General features: G+C 58.8%; 1 protein-coding gene across 1 annotated transcript in view; it reads left to right on the forward strand.

Annotated features, from left to right (window-relative positions):
• Positions 1-16,875, forward strand: part of imp4 (IMP U3 small nucleolar ribonucleoprotein 4) — a gene marked incomplete at its 3' end in the record, with an annotated part of 18,724 nt that extends 1,849 nt beyond the window's left edge. The window contains exons 2-7 of the mRNA XM_072567494.1: positions 1,063-1,171; positions 7,478-7,561; positions 12,816-12,925; positions 13,031-13,163; positions 14,546-14,700; positions 16,795-16,875. Coding sequence (XP_072423595.1) covers positions 1,063-1,171; positions 7,478-7,561; positions 12,816-12,925; positions 13,031-13,163; positions 14,546-14,700; positions 16,795-16,875 — 672 coding nt within the window. The remainder of the gene's footprint in view (positions 1-1,062; positions 1,172-7,477; positions 7,562-12,815; positions 12,926-13,030; positions 13,164-14,545; positions 14,701-16,794) is intronic.

A 16,875-nucleotide genomic window follows, 5' to 3' on the forward strand; every position in this document is an offset into this window, starting at 1 on the left:
GAGGGGAGGGAATGAGGGAGGGGAGGGAATGAGGGGGTGAGGGAGGGGAGGGGAGGGAATGAGGGAGGGGAGGGAATGAGGGGTGAGGGGGGGGAGGGAATGAGGGGTGAGGGGGGGGAGGGAATGAGGGGGTGAGGGAGGGGAGGGAATGAGGGGTGAGGGAGGGGAGGGAATGAGGGGTGAGGGAGGGGAGGGAATGAGGGGGGTGAGGGAGAGGAAGGAATGAGGGGGTGAGGGAGGGGAGGGGAGGGAATGAGGGGGGTCAGGGAGAGGAAGGAATGAGGGGGGTGAGGGAATGAGGGGGGCATGGGAGTGGGAATGAGGGGTGGGGATGGGAATGAGAGGAGGAGTGGGAATGAGGGGAGGGAGGGAATGGGGGAGGGAGGGAAAGAATGTGGGCAGGGGTGGGAATGAGGGGAGGGAGGGAAGGAATGAGTGAGTGAGGGAATGAGGTGAGGGCAAAGGAGGGAATGAGTGGTGGGTGGGAGTGAGAGGGTGGAGGGAGGTGGGTGAGTGGATAAGGGGGGGGAGGGGTTAAGTGGGTGGGGGAGGGAAGGAGGAAGATATTGGTGGGGAGTGTGTGTGGTGAGTAGGAGGGAGGAAGGGGGGGGTGGAGAGAATGTGGTGTGGGTGGTGAAACTGTACGTGAGGTGGAGGGGGCAAGATCACGAGGGTATTGAGGAAGGTGAAAGGAGTGCAATGCAAAGGGTGTGAGGCGTGCAGCCAGTGAAGGATGCTGCTGAGAGTTTATTACCGTCGAGGGAATGATTAGCCTCGCTCCTCAGAGGCTGTTGCTAGCCACAGCCCTTCCCTGGCGCAGATGCCTGCACCCCCCAGTCCTGATCTGGGGCTTTAAATTGTGATCGTCGCAGCCAGAGAACACCCACTGCTGTGCGGTCACTTCTCCGTCTCCCCACCCGACCGCGTGTCTGTTTATCGGCCTTCATTGTTGGTCTTCTGCTTGTGGCCAGCCCTTTTGCGTCTGGTTCCGTTGCTCGCTGAGGTTGTGTGCGGCTGCCCTGCGTGCTCTCATTGAACTGATCTTCCGTTGGCCCTGTCTAGCTGCGTCGTGAGGCTAGGATGCGGAGGGAATATCTCTACCGCAAGGCGCAGGAGGACAAGCTGCGCAGCATCGAGGAGAAGAAACAGAAGCTGAAATATGCGCTCGAAGGTGAGATACCATCACGTGCAGGTCTCTGGCTCCAGGGCTCCGAGGGTGGGGGAGCTTTGCTCGGGTTCTAGTGTTTGAAATGGTTTCTAATCAAACTCCAGGGCTGCAACTGGATAGCTCAGGGGTTAGCACCGCGCCCGGGCCCCAGGTTCGAACCCATCCTCGGGTGGGTTGTCTGCGTGGGGTTTGGACATTCTCCCCGTGTCTGCGTGGGTTTCCTCCGGGTGCTCCGGTTTCCTCCCACAGTCTCAAAGATGTGCAGGTTAGGGTGGATTGGCCGTGCTAAATTGCCCGTAGTAAGGGGTAGATGTAGGGGTGTGGGTGGGTTGCGCTTCGGCGGGGCAGTGTGGACTTGTTGGGCCGAAGGGCCTGTTTCCACACTGTAAGTAATCTAATCTAATCTATAATGAAAAGCTTGCATTCCAGAAAGTGGGGCTTGGAGAACTCCGCATAGCTGCCTGAGATCACAACTGCGCTCACTCGTCCTCTGTCTCTCGTGCTCTAATGGACAAGTGATTGACTCCTAACTGCCCTCTGAAATGACCCTGTTCAGTTCAGGGTCAGTCAGGGGGGGCAATAGGGCAGAATTCGAATCGCGACAGTGTGGAAACAGGCCCTTAAGTCCAACGGGTCCACACCGACCCTACGAAGAGTAACCCACTCAGACCCGTTCCCTTTCTGCATCATCCTAGGTTTACCCTGTGATTAATGTACACATCCCTGGGCACTACGTGGGACAATTTAGCACGGACCAATCCACCCTAACCTGCACATCCCTGGGCACTACGGGACAATTTAGCACGGCCAATCCACCCTAACCCCCACATCCCTGGGCACTAGGGGACAATTTAGCATGGCCAATCCACCCTAACCTGCACATCCCTGGGCACTACGGGGACAATTTAGCACGGCCAATCCACCCTAACCCGCACATCCCTGGGCACTACGGGACAATTTAGCATGGCCAATCCACCCTAACCTGCACATCCCTGGGCACTACGGGACAATTTAGCACGGCCAATCCACCCTAACCTGCACATCCCTGGGCACTACGTAGGACAATTTAGCACGGCCAATCCACCCTAACCTGCACATCCCTGGGTACTACGGGGATAATTTAGCACGGCCAATCCACCCTAACTTGCACATCCCTGTGCACTATGGAGACAATTTAGCACGGTCAATCCACCCTAACTTGCACATCCCTGGGCACTACGGGGAACAATTTAGCACGACCAATCCACCCTAACCTGCACATCCCTGGGCACTACGGGGACAATTTAGCACGGCCAATCCACCCTAACCTGCACATCCCTGGGCACTACAGGGACAATTTAGCACGGCCAATCCACCCTAACCTACACATCCCTGTGCACTACAGGGACAATTTAGCACGGTCAATCCACCCTAACCTGCACATAGAACCACAGAACAGAACAGTCCCTTCAGCCCACGATGTTGTGCCGACCACTGATCCTCATGTAAGATAAACCTAATGTACGAACCCTCAAATTTCTGTCACCATTTGCATGTCCAGCAGTCTCTTAAATGTCCCCAATGACCTCGCTTCCACAACTGCTGCTGGCATCGCATTCCACACTCTCACAACTCTCAGCTTCAAGAACCCGCCTCTGACATCCCCTCTATACTTTCCACCAAACAGCTTAAAACTATGACCCCTCGTGTTAACAATTTCTGCCCTGGGAATAAGTCTCTGGCTATCAACTCTATCTATGCCTTTCATTATCTTGTATACCTCAATTAGGTCCCCTCTCCTCCTCCTTTTCTCCAATGAAAAAAGTCCGAGCTCAGTCAACCTCTCCTTATATGATAAGCCCTCCAGTCCTGGCAGCATCCTGGTAAACCTCCTCTGAACCCTTTCCAAAGCATCCACATCTCTCCTATAATAGGGCGACCAGAACTGGACCCAGTATTCTAAGTGCGGCCTAACCAAAGTTTTATAGAGCTGCAATAAGATCTCACGACTCTTAAACTCAATCCCTCTGTTAATGAAAGCCAAAACACCATATGCTTTCTTAACAACCCTGCCCACTTGGGTGGCCATTTTAAGGGATCTATGTACCTGCACACCAAGATCCCTCTGTTCCTCCACACTGCCAAGAATCCTATCCTTAATCCAGTACTCAGCTTTCAAACTCGACCTTCCAAAATGCATCACCTCACATTTATCCAGGTTGAACTCCATCTGCCACCTCTCAGCCCATCTCTGCATCCTGTCAATGTCCCGCTGCAGCCTACAACAGCCCTCTACACTGTCAATGACACCTCCAACCTTTGTGTCATCTGCAAACCTGCTGACCCATCCTTCAATCCCCTCATCCAAGTCATAAATAAAAATTACAAACAGTAGAGGCCCAAGGACAGAGCCCTGTGGAACACCACTCACCACTGACTTCCAGAGAGAATATTTTCCTTCTACTACCACTCGCTGTCTTCTGTCGACCAGCCAATTCTGTATCCAGGCAGCTATGTTCCCCTGTATCCCATAACTCCTGACCTGAATGAGCCTACCATGGAGAACCTTCTCAAATGCCTTGCTGTCTTTGGACTGTGGGAGGAAACCGGAGCACCCGGAGGAAACCCACGCAGACACGGGGCGAGGGGAACGTGCAAACTCCGCTCAGTCACCCGAGGCGGGAATCGAGCCGGGTCCCTGGCGCTGTGAGGTAGCGGCGCTAACCACTGAGCCACCGTGTCGCCCCCCCACGGAGGCTGGAGCACGGAGGTTGTGAGTGCTGGTTTGCGAATGGCGCAGAGTCGATGGGCCAAAGGGCCTTTCTCTGTCTCTAAATGGCGGGCAACCGGGAGGTCGGGTCCTTCTTGCAGACTGAGATGAGGTGTCCCTCAAAGCAGTCGGGCCCAGTCTGCGTTCAACCTCGGCTGGTGTGAAGCAGAGAGCAGCAAGTCCCAAGCTGATTCAGCACGGGCCCTGGGGCCTTAAACCGTGCGAAGGGGCACGGACAAGTGTGATGCACTTTCTGTGGTGGCTTCAGAAGCTGGTGTGGGAGGGAGTGCGGATGTTTTAGGGATGGTGGAGGAGTGGACTGGGGGGGGGGTAGAGGGGGATGGTCACAGGAACCAAAATACCAACGGGAGAGGGGAAGCCTGTTAAAAACTTGAAAGGGTTCAGAAAAGATTGACAAGGGTGTTACCAGGTTTGTGAGGGTTGGAGCTCCAGGGAGAGGCTGAACAGGCTGGGGCTGTTCTCCCTGGAGCGTCGGAGGCTGAGGGGTGACCTTATAGAGGTTTATAAAATTATGAGGGGGGGCATGGATAGGATAAATAGACAAGGTCTTTTCCCCCTGGGGTGGGGGGAGTCCAGAACTAGAGGGTTATAAAATCATGGAGGGGACATGGATAGGGTAAATAGACAAGGTCTTTTCCCCCTGGGGTGGGGGGAGTCCAGAACTAGAGGGTTATAAAATCATGGGGGGGGGGGTGCATGGATAGGGTAAATAGACAAGGTCTTTTCCCCCTGGGGTGGGGGAGTCCAGAACTAGAGGGTTATAAAATCATGAGGGGGGGGGGGGCATGGATAGGGTAAATAGACAAGGTCTTTTCCCCCTGGGGTGGGGGGAGCCCAGAACTAGAGGGTTATAAAATCATGAGGGGGGGGGGGCATGGATAGGGTAAATAGACAAGGCCTATGTCCCCCATCCAGATGCCTTTTAAATGCTGTAATTATACCAGCCTCCACCACTTCCACACACGTACCGCCCTCTGTGTGAAAACTTTGCCCCCTTAGGTCTCTTTTATATCTTTGCCCTCTCACCCTAACCCTATGCCCTCTTGTTCTGGGCTCCCTCACCCCAGGGGGAAAAGACTTTGTCTATTTATCCTATCCATGCCACCCCCCCCATGATTTTATAAACCACGATGTATCACCACCCTCTTCGTGAAAAAGAAGCCCCTTGGGCCCCTTCTATATCTTTTGTCTATCCTCCATCTCTCTCGGCCGTGAGTTCCAGACTCGTTTCTTCCCCCACCTCCGTTTTTTTAAAAAAAACTTGTTTTGATCCTTCCCGTCCCTCACCTTTAAATGTCTACCCCCTAGTTTCAACTCTGGGGGTGGGGAGGGAAGGGAATGAAGCAACGTCAGCCCTATCTGTGCATCTCGTAATTTCATCGACACATATACAGAAACTGAGAGAGACAGAAACACAGATAGACACACATATACAGACACAGAGAGAGAGACAGAAACACAGATAGACACACATATACAGACACAGAGAGAGAGACAGAAACACAGATAGACACACATATACAGACAGAGAGAGAGAGACAGAAACACAGATAGACACACATATACAGACACAGAGAGAGAGAGAGACAGAAACACAGATAGACACACATATACAGACACAGAGAGAGAGACAGAAACACAGATAGACACACATATACAGACAGAGAGAGAGAGACAGATACACTGATAGACACACATATACAGACACAGAGAGAGACAGAAACACAGATAGACACACATATACAGACAGAGAGAGAGAGACAGATACACAGATAGACACACATATACAGACACAGAGAGAGAGACAGAAACACAGATAGACACACATATACAGACAGAGAGAGAGAGACAGATACACAGATAGACACACATATACAGACACAGAGAGAGAGACAGAAACACAGATAGACACACATATACAGACACAGAGAGAGAGAGACAGAAACGCAGATAGACACACATATACAGACACAGAGAGAGAGACAGAAACACAGATAGACACACATATACAGACACAGAGAGAGAGATAGAAACACAGATAGACACACATATACAGACACAGAGAGAGAGATAGAAACACAGATAGACACACATATACAGACAGAGAGAGACAGAAACACAGATAGACACACATATACAGACACAGAGAGAGAGACAGATACACAGATAGACACACATATACAGACACAGAGAGAGAGACAGAAACACAGATAGACACACATATACAGACAGAGAGAGAGAGACAGAAACACAGATAGACACACATATACAGACACAGAGAGAGAGACAGATACACAGATAGACACACATATACAGAAACTGAGAGAGACAGAAACACAGATAGACACACATATACAGACACAGAGAGAGAGACAGATACACAGATAGACACACATATACAGAAACTGAGAGAGACAGAAACACAGATAGACACACATATACAGACACAGAGAGAGAGACAGATACACAGATAGACACACATATACAGACACAGAGAGAGACAGAAACACAGATAGACACACATATACAGACACAGAGAGACAGAAACACAGATAGTCACACATATACAGACACAGAGAGAGAGAAACACAGATAGACACACATATACAGACACAGAGAGAGAGACAGAAACACAGATAGACACACATATACAGACACAGAGAGAGAGACAGATACACAGATAGACACACATATACAGACACAGAGAGAGAGACAGAAACACAGATAGACACACATATGCAGACACAGAGAGAGAGACAGAAACACAGATAGACACACATATACAGACACAGAGAGAGACAGAAACGCAGATAGACACACATATACAGACACAGAGAGAGAGACAGAAACACAGATAGACACACATATACAGACACAGAGAGAGAGAGAAACACAGATAGACACACATATACAGACACCGAGAGAGAGACAGAAACACAGATAGACACACATATACAGACACAGAGAGAGACAGAAACACAGATAGACACACATATACAGACAGAGAGAGAGACAGAAACACAGATAGACACACATATACAGACACAGAGAGACAGAAACACAGATAGACACACATATACAGACACAGAGAGACAGAAACACAGATAGACACACATATACAGACACAGAGAGAGAGATAGAAACACAGATAGACACACATATACAGACACAGAGAGAGAGATAGAAACACAGATAGACACACATATACAGACACAGAGAAGACAGCCCCGATTCTTCCACCTTCCTACTCATCCTTGAAGTTGATAGGTTGGCCAGATGTGGGGTAAAGAGAGCTGACCTCCTTTCCTGTGGGTGGTTGCCCAACCAGATGGGATTTAACGGCAATTGACCGAATTTTTTTTAACGCCCCCAGAACCCCCGAAGGTTTTGAAGCCACGTGTCTGCTTGCACTTCTCTGTTACTAGGTCCATTCTCGTCCCCTCCCCGTGCGGTGGGAGAGGGGGGGGTAGGGGCCCGCGGTTGTCAGGGTTACCTGGGCACTCAGGTTAATGGCTCCCTCCCTTCCTGAACCCCCACAGAGAACCACCTGATCCCCACGGAGCTGCGACGCGAAGCGCTGGAGCTGCAGAAGGTCCTGGAGTACGACGACGAGGGGGGCGAAGGTGAGCGGGGGCAAGGCTCAACTCACCTCCACCTCGGGAGGTGCCCGGGGGGGGGGGGGGTGTGGGGGGGGGGGGGATTGAGGGAGGTGCCGCACTCGCTGGTTGAGCTGGGTTGGGGGGGGGGGGGGTGTAGTGTGGGGCAGAGGGTGGGCACGAGGAGCGGATAAAAGCAGTGCGTGGTTGGAGGATTGCGGTGAGAGGGGCAGTAAGTGGTTGGGGGATTGCGGAGTGGGGTGCGGTGCCCGGTTGGGGGATCGGGGAGTGGGGTGCGGTGCCCGGTTGGGGGATTGCGGTGAGGGGTGCGGTGCCCGGTTGGGGGATTGCGGTGAGGGGTGCGGTGCCCGGTTGGGGGATTGCGGTGAGGGGTGCGGTGCCCGGTTGGGGGATTGCGGAGTGGGGTGCGGTGCCCGGTTGGGGGATCGGGGAGTGGGGTGCGGTGCCCGGTTGGGGGATTGCGGTGAGGGGTGCGGTGCCCGGTTGGGGGATTGCGGTGAGGGGTGCGGTGCCCGGTTGGGGGATTGCGGTGAGGGGTGCGGTGCCCGGTTGGGGGATTGCGGAGTGGGGTGTGGTGCGCGGTTGGGGGATTGGGGAGTGGGGTGCGGTGCCCGGTTGGGGGATTGCCGAGTGGGGTGCGGTGCCTGGTTGGGGGATTGCGGAGTGGGTTGCGGTGCGCGATTGGGGGATCGCGGTGAGGGGGGTGGTGCCCGGTTGGGGGATTGTGGTGATGGGGCCGCGGTGCCCGGTTGGGGGATTGGGGAGTGGGGTGCGGTGCGCGATTGGGGGATCGCGGTGAGGGGGGCGGTGCCCAGTTGGGGGATTGGGGAGTGGGGTGCGGTGCCCGGTTGGGGGATTGCGGTGAGGGGGGCGGTGGCTGTTTGGGGGATTACGGAGTGGGGTGCGGTGCCCGGTTGGGGGATTGGGGAGTGGGGTGCGGTGCCCGGTTGGGGGATTGGGGAGTGGGGTGCGGTGCCCGGTTGGGGGATTGCGGAGTGGGGGGCGGTGCCCGGTTGGGGGATTGCGGTGATGGGGCCGCGGTGCCCGGTTGGGGGATTGCGGAGTGGGGTGCGGTGCCCGGTTGGGGGATTGCGGTGATGTGGCCGCGGTGCCCGGTTGGGGGATTGCGGAGTGGGGTGCGGTGCCCGGTTGGGGGATTGCGGAGTGGGGCCGCGGTGCCCGGTTGGGGGATTGCGGTGAGGGGTGCGGTGCCCGGTTGGGGGATTGCGGAGTGGGGCCGCGGTGCCCGGTTGGTGGATTGCGGAGTGGGGTGCGGTGCCCGGTTGGGGGATTGCGGAGTGGGGTGCGGTGCCCGGTTGGGGGATTGCGGAGTGGGGTGCGGTGCCCGGTTGGGGGATTGCGGAGTGGGGTGCGGTGCCCGGTTGGGGGATTGCGGGGTGGAGGGCGGTGCGCGGTTGGGGGATCGCGGTGAGGGGTGCGGTGCCCGGTTGGGGGATTGCGGGGTGGAGGGCGGTGCGCGGTTGGGGGATTGCGGAGTGGGGTGCGGTGTGCGATTGGGGGATCGCGGTGAGGGGTGCGGTGCCCGGTTGGGGGATTGCGGAGTGGGGGGCGGTGCCCGGTTGGTGGATTGCGGAGTGGGTTGCGGTGCCCGGTTGGGGGATTGCGGTGAGGGGTGCGGTGCCCGGTTGGGAGATTGCGGAGTGGGGTGCGGTGCCCGGTTGGGGGATTGCGGTGAGGGGGGCGGTGCCCGGTTGGGGGATTGCCGAGTGGGGTGCGGTGCCCGGTTGGGGGATTGCGGTGAGGGGGGCGGTGCCCGGTTGGGGGATTGCCGAGTGGGGTGCGGTGCCCGGTTGGGGGATTGCGGTGAGGGGTGCGGTGCCCGGTTGGTGGATTGCGGAGTGGGTTGCGGTGCCCGGTTGGGGGATTGCGGTGAGGGGTGCGGTGCCCGGTTGGGGGATTGCGGAGTGGGGTGCGGTGCCCGGTTGGGGGATTGCGGTGAGGGGTGCGGTGCCCGGTTGGTGGATTGCGGAGTGGGTTGCGGTGCCCGTTTGGGGGATTGCGGAGTGGGGTGCGGTGCCTGGTTGGGGGATTGCGGTGAGGGGGGCGGTGCCCGGTTGGGGGATTGCGGTGAGGGGTCGGTGCCCGGTTGGGGGATTGCGGAGTGGGGTGCGGTGCCCGGTTGGGGGATTGCGGAGTGGGGTGCGGTGCCCGGTTGGGGGATTGCGGAGTGGGGTGCGGTGCGCGGGGTGGGGGGGATTGCGGGGTGGAGGGTGGTGCCCGGTTGGGGGATTGCGGTGAGGGGGGCGATGCCTGGTGAGGGGTGCAGTGCCTGGTTGGGGGATTGCAGAGTGGGGTGCGGTGCGCGGTTGGGGGTTTGCGGAGTGGGGTGCGGTGCGCGGTTGGGGGTTTGCGGTGAGGGGGGGCGGTGCCCTGTTGGGGGATTGCAGAGTGGGGTGCGGTGCCCTGTTGGAGGATTGCGGGGTGGTGCGCGGTTGGGGGATTGAGGAGTGGGGGGCATTGCTCAGTTGGGGGGTTTGCAGTGTGCGGTTGGGGGATAGCGGTGGGAGTGCGGTGCCCGGTTGGGGGACTGAGGTGGTGGGTGTGATGCACGATTGGAGGATCGCGGTTGGGGGATCGCGGAGTGGGGTGCGGTTCGCGGTTGGGTCGGTGCCCGGTTGGGGGATCGCGTGGTTGGGTCGGTGCCCGGTTGGGGGATCGCGGAGTTGGGTCGGTGCCCGGTTGGGGGATCGCGGTGATGGGGCCGCGGTGCCCGGTTGGGGGATTGCGGAGTGGGGTGCGGTGCCCGGTTGGGGGATTGCGGTGATGTGGCCGCGGTGCCCGGTTGAGGGATTGCGGTGATGGGGCCGCGGTGCCCGGTTGGGGGATTGCGGAGTGGGGTGCGGTGCCCGGTTGGGGGATTGCGGAGTGGGGCCGCGGTGCCCGGTTGGGGGATTGCGGAGTGGGGTGCGGTGCCCGGTTGGGGGATTGCGGAGTGGGGTGCGGTGCCCGGTTGGGGGATTGCGGAGTGGGGTGCGGTGCGCGATTGGGGGATCGCGGAGAGGGGTGCGGTGCATGGTTGGGGGATTGCGGGGTGGAGGGCGGTGCGCGGTTGGGGGATCGCGGTGAGGGGTGCGGTGCCCGGTTGGGGGATTGCGGGGTGGAGGGCGGTGCGCGGTTGGGGGATTGCGGAGTGGGGTGCGGTGTGCGATTGGGGGATCGCGGTGAGGGGTGCGGTGCCCGGTTGGGGGATTGCGGAGTGGGGGGCGGTGCCCGGTTGGGGGATTGCGGAGTGGGTTGCGGTGCCCGGTTGAGGGATTGCGGTGATGGGGCCGCGGTGCCCGGTTGGGGGATTGCGGAGTGGGGGGCGGTGCCCGGTTGGTGGATTGCGGAGTGGGTTGCGGTGCCCGGTTGGGGGATTGCGGTGAGGGGTGCGGTGCCCGGTTGGGAGATTGCGGAGTGGGGTGCGGTGCCCGGTTGGGGGATTGCGGTGAGGGGGGCGGTGCCCGGTTGGGGGATTGCCGAGTGGGGTGCGGTGCCCGGTTGGGGGATTGCGGTGAGGGGGGCGGTGCCCGGTTGGGGGATTGCCGAGTGGGGTGCGGTGCCCGGTTGGGGGATTGCGGTGAGGGGTGCGGTGCCCGGTTGGTGGATTGCGGAGTGGGTTGCGGTGCCCGGTTGGGGGATTGCGGTGAGGGGTGCGGTGCCCGGTTGGGGGATTGCGGAGTGGGGTGCGGTGCCCGGTTGGGGGATTGCGGTGAGGGGTGCGGTGCCCGGTTGGTGGATTGCGGAGTGGGTTGCGGTGCCCGTTTGGGGGATTGCGGAGTGGGGTGCGGTGCCTGGTTGGGGGATTGCGGTGAGGGGGGCGGTGCCCGGTTGGGGGATTGCGGTGAGGGGTCGGTGCCCGGTTGGGGGATTGCGGAGTGGGGTGCGGTGCCCGGTTGGGGGATTGCGGAGTGGGGTGCGGTGCCCGGTTGGGGGATTGCGGAGTGGGGTGCGGTGCGCGGGGTGGGGGGGATTGCGGGGTGGAGGGTGGTGCCCGGTTGGGGGATTGCGGTGAGGGGGGCGATGCCTGGTGAGGGGTGCAGTGCCTGGTTGGGGGATTGCAGAGTGGGGTGCGGTGCGCGGTTGGGGGTTTGCGGAGTGGGGTGCGGTGCGCGGTTGGGGGTTTGCGGTGAGGGGGGGCGGTGCCCTGTTGGGGGATTGCAGAGTGGGGTGCGGTGCCCTGTTGGAGGATTGCGGGGTGGTGCGCGGTTGGGGGATTGAGGAGTGGGGGGCATTGCTCAGTTGGGGGGTTTGCAGTGTGCGGTTGGGGGATAGCGGTGGGAGTGCGGTGCCCGGTTGGGGGACTGAGGTGGTGGGTGTGATGCACGATTGGAGGATCGCGGTTGGGGGATCGCGGAGTGGGGTGCGGTTCGCGGTTGGGTCGGTGCCCGGTTGGGGGATCGCGTGGTTGGGTCGGTGCCCGGTTGGGGGATCGCGGAGTTGGGTCGGTGCCCGGTTGGGGGATCGCGGTGATGGGGCCGCGGTGCCCGGTTGGGGGATTGCGGAGTGGGGGGCGGTGCCCGGTTGGGGGATTGCGGTGATGTGGCCGCGGTGCCCGGTTGAGGGATTGCGGTGATGGGGCCGCGGTGCCCGGTTGGGGGATTGCGGAGTGGGGTGCGGTGCCCGGTTGGGGGATTGCGGAGTGGGGTGCGGTGCCCGGTTGGGGGATTGCGGTGAGGGGTGCGGTGCCCTGTTGGAGGATTGCGGGGTGGTGCGCGGTTGGGGGATTGAGGAGTGGGGGGCATTGCTCAGTTGGGGGGTTTGCAGTGTGTGGTTGGGGGATAGCGGTGGGAGTGCGGTGCCCGGTTGGGGGACTGAGGTGGTGGGTGTGATGCACGATTGGAGGATCGCGGTTGGGGGATCGCGGAGTGGGGTGCGGTTCGCGGTTGGGTCGGTGCCCGGTTGGGGGATCGCGTGGTTGGGTCGGTGCCCGGTTGGGGGATCGCGGAGTTGGGTCGGTGCCCGGTTGGGTGATCGCGGTGATGGGGTTGCGGTGCCCGGTTGGGGGATCGCGGTGAGGGGGCGGTGCCCGGTTGGGGGATCGCGGGGTTGGGTCGGTGCCCGGTTGGGGGATCGCGGTGAGGGGGCGGTGCCCGGTTGGGGGATCGCGGTGAGGGGGCGGTGCCCGGTTGGGGGATGGCGGAGTTGGGTCGGTGCCCGGTTGGGGGATCGCGGTGGGGGGGGTGCGGTGCACAGTTGGGGTTGGTCCTTATCACTGTGTGAGCCGCGGTTCCCTCACTAACCCATCGCCCATCTCCAGGGGTGAGCACCCAGCTTGATGACGAGTACAAGTGGGCTGGCGTGGAAGATCCAAAGATCATGGTCACCACCTCGCGGGACCCCAGCTCCAAACTCAAGCAGTTCGCCAAGGTGAGAGCGCGGGGCACTGCCGCGGGGGGGGGTGTGGGGGTGGCTCAGCGTTACCAGGCTGCCTGCATCGGGGCGTGTCTCTGGCCATTTCTGTCTTTGTTTCAGGAAGTCAAGCTGATTTTCCCGAACGGCCAACGCATGAACCGAGGGAAACATGACATCGGCGCGCTGGTGCGGGCGTGCAAGGCTGGAGGGGTGACCGACCTGATCATCATTCACGAGCACAGAGGGGTACCAGGTCAGGCACTGCGCAGCTCGCGTTAGCCAGGGTCACTGGACATCCACCGTCACAAATGATGGGCGCGGGATTACAGAGAGCACGGTGGCTCTGTGGTTGGCACCACTGCCTCACGGCACCAGGCACCCGGGTTCGATCCCAGCCTCGGCCGACTGTCTGTGTGGAGTTTGCACATTCTCCCCGAGTCTGCGTGGGTTTCCTCCGGGTGCTCCATTTTCCTTTTGCACACCAAAGATGTACAGGTTAGGGTGGATTGGCCGTGCTAAATTGTCCCCGTAGTGCCCAGGGATGTGCAGGTTAGGGTGGATTGGCCGTGCTAAATTGTCCCGTAGTGCCCAGGGATGTGCAGGTTAGGGTGGATTGACCGTGTTAAATTGTCCCCGTAGTGCCCAGGGATGTGCAGGTTAGGGTGGATTGACCGTGTTAAATTGTCCCCGTAGTGCCCAGGGATGTGCAGGTTAGGGTGGATTGGCCCGTGCTAAATTGTCCCCGTAGTGCCCAGGGATGTGCAGGTTAGGGTGGATTGGCCGTGCTAAATTGTCCCTGTCGTGCCCAGGGATGTACAGGTTAGGGTGGATTGACCGTGCTAAATTGTCCCCGTAGTGCCCAGGGATGTGCAGGTTAGGGTGGATCGGCCGTGCTAAACGCGGGGGTAGGTTGGGGGGAGTGAGTCTGTTAACCGTTCATGGGAGGGTGGATTGACCCTCCACCATGTTCAACCATGGTGGGCCGAATGGCCCTGAAGGAATTCTTGGCAAGGTACCTCGTGTAAGTACTTTACAGTATTAATTGAGAGTGAAAACTGAAAATCTCTGGCGCCCCGCGGGATTCGAACACCAACGTGGTGGGGGTGGAGAACGTGCAAACTCCACGTGGTCAGTCACCAGATCGGCCGGAATCTCACCCGTGAGGCAGCAGCGCTAACCACTGAAACGCCCTGTACCCAATGGTTGTAAGAGGAATAGCTACAGTCACCCTGCTCGATTTGGAGAAAGGGGCGCACTCATCAGATTGGAAGTTTGCAAATATTTTGCTCCTTTTTCGCGGAACTGGCAATGACGAGCCAATTCGGCCTAATCTCCGCTATGATGAAGAGGCTGGCGTTTATTGTCAAGGGAGTCTTATCAAGGCTTTCGCAAAGCATGACGTTATTAGAACCACACGCATCTTTACGAAGGGGGTGACCTCTTGGGCGAATCAATTGCCACGTTTTTCCAGAACGCAACTCTTGAGGGTCGACACAGGGGTGTCAGTAGATGTACTCTATTGGGCTGTCCGTGCCACACGGAAGGCCCAATAAGGGCTGAGGTGGAGGGTGAAGAGATTGGCTAACCTCGACTTTCCTCTTCTTTCTCCCTCCTCCGTTCCGTCCTGACCCCCAGACGGGCTGGTGGTGTGCCACCTTCCCTTTGGTCCCACCGCGTACTTCACCCTCGCCAACGTGGTGATGCGTCACGACATCCCAAAGATTGGCACCATGTCCGAGGCCTACCCGCATCTCATCTTCCACAACCTGACCTCAAAGCTCGGCCTGAGGGTAGGTACGACGGGGTGTTTGGGGGTGGTGGGGGGGGGGGGCGGGGGGGGAAGGGGGCAGGGGTGCATGGGGGTTGGGTAAGGGAGCAGGGGGGGGTTTCCGTGCCTGTTCGGGGAAAACAAAAGCTCCAGGTTAGGGTGGATTAGCCGTGCTAAATTGTCCCCGTAGTGCCCAGGGATGTGCAGGTTAGGGTGGATTGGCCGTGCTAAATTGTCCCCGTAGTGCCCAGGGATGTGCAGGTTAGGGTGGATTGGCCGTGCTAAATTGTCCCATAGTGCCCAGGGATGTGCAGGTTAGGGTGGATTGACCGTGCTAAATTGTCCCGTAGTGCCCAGGGATGTGCAGGTTAGGGTGGATTGGCCGTGCTAAATTGTCCCCGTAGTGCCCAGGGATGTACAGGTTAGGGTGGATTGGCCGTGCTAAATTGTCCCCGTAGTGCCCAGGGATGTGCAGGTCAGGGTGGATTGGCCGTGCTAAATTGTCCCATAGTGCCCAGGGATGTGCAGGTTAGGGTGGATTGGCCGTGCTAAATTGTCCCATAGTGCCCAGGGATGTGCAGGTTAGGGTGGATTGGCCGTGCTAAATTGTCCCCGTAGTGCCCAGGGATGTGTAGGTTAGGGTGGATTGGCCCGTGCTAAATTGTCCCCGTAGTGCCCAGGGATGTGTAGGTTAGGGTGGATTGGCCCGTGCTAAATTGTCCCATAGTGCCCAGGGATGTGCAGGTTAGGGTGGATTGGCCCGTGCTAAATTGTCCCCGTAGTGCCCAGGGATGTGCAGGTTAGGGTGGATTGGCCCGTGCTAAATTGTCCCCGTAGTGCCCAGGGATGTGTAGGTTAGGGTGGATTGGCCCGTGCTAAATTGTCCCCGTAGTGCCCAGCGATGTGCAGGTTAGGGTGGATTGGCCGTGCTAAATTGTCCCCGTAGTGCCCAGGGATGTGTAGGTTAGGGTGGATTGGCCGTGCTAAATTGTCCCCATAGTGCCCAGGGATGTGCAGGTTAGGGTGGATTGGCCCGTGCTAAATTGTCCCCGTAGTGCCCAGGGATGTGCGGGTTAGGGTGGATTGGCCGTGCTAAATTGTCCCATAGTGCCCAGGGATGTGTAGGTTAGGGTGGATTGGCCGTGCTAAATTGTCCCCGTAGTGTCCAGGGATGTGCAGGTTAGGGTGGATTGGCCGTGCTAAATTGTCCCTGTAGTGCCCAGGGATGTGTGGGTTAGGGTGGATTGGCCATGCTAAATTGTCCCTGTAGTGCCCAGGGATGTGCGGGTTAGGGTGGATTGGCCATGCTAAATTGTCCCATAGTGCCCAGGGATGTACAGGTTAGGGTGGATTGGCCGTGCTAAATTGTCCCCGTAGTGCCCAGGGATGTGCAGGTTAGGGTGGATTGGCCCGTGCTAAATTGTCCCATAGTGCCCAGGGATGTGCAGGTTAGGGTGGATTGGCCCGTGCTAAATTGTCCCCGTAGTGCCCAGGGATGTGCAGGTTAGGGTGGATTGGCCCGTGCTAAATTGTCCCCGTAGTGCCCAGGGATGTGCAGGTCAGGGTGGATTGGCCCGTGCTAAATTGTCCCGTAGTGCCCAGGGATGTACAAGTTAGGGTGGATTGGCCCGTGCTAAATTGTCCCCGTAGTGCCCAGGGATGTGCAGGTTAGGGTGGATTGGCCCGTGCTAAATTGTCCCCGTAGTGCCCAGGGATGTGCAGGTCAGGGTGGATTGGCCCGTGCTAAATTGTCCCGTAGTGCCCAGGGATGTGCAGGTCAGGGTGGATTGGCCCGTGCTAAATTGTCCCCGTAGTGCCCAGGGATGTGCAGGTTAGGGTGGATTGGCCCGTGCTAAATTGTCCCCGTAGTGCCCAGGGATGTGCAGGTTAGGGTGGATTGGCCGTGCTAAATTGTCCCGTAGTGCCCAGGGATGTGTGGGTTAGGGTGGATTAATCCAGGGTAAATGTATAGTAATGGGGGGGGGGGGGGGGGGGGAAGGAGTCTAGGCGGGTTGCTCTTCGGAGGGTCGGTGTGGACTTGTCAGGCCGAGGGGCCTGTTTCCACACTGTCAGCATTCTCGGATTCTGTGCTGACAGCTGCTTTGTCGTTTTGCAGGTAACCAGTATCCTCAAGTATTTATTCCCCGTCCCGAAAGAAGACAGCAAAAGAGTAATCACATTCGCTAACCAGGATGAC

This window comes from Chiloscyllium punctatum, unplaced genomic scaffold (genome assembly GCF_047496795.1).
Source record: "Chiloscyllium punctatum isolate Juve2018m unplaced genomic scaffold, sChiPun1.3 scaffold_338, whole genome shotgun sequence".
Classification (NCBI taxonomy): Eukaryota; Metazoa; Chordata; class Chondrichthyes; order Orectolobiformes; family Hemiscylliidae; genus Chiloscyllium; species Chiloscyllium punctatum.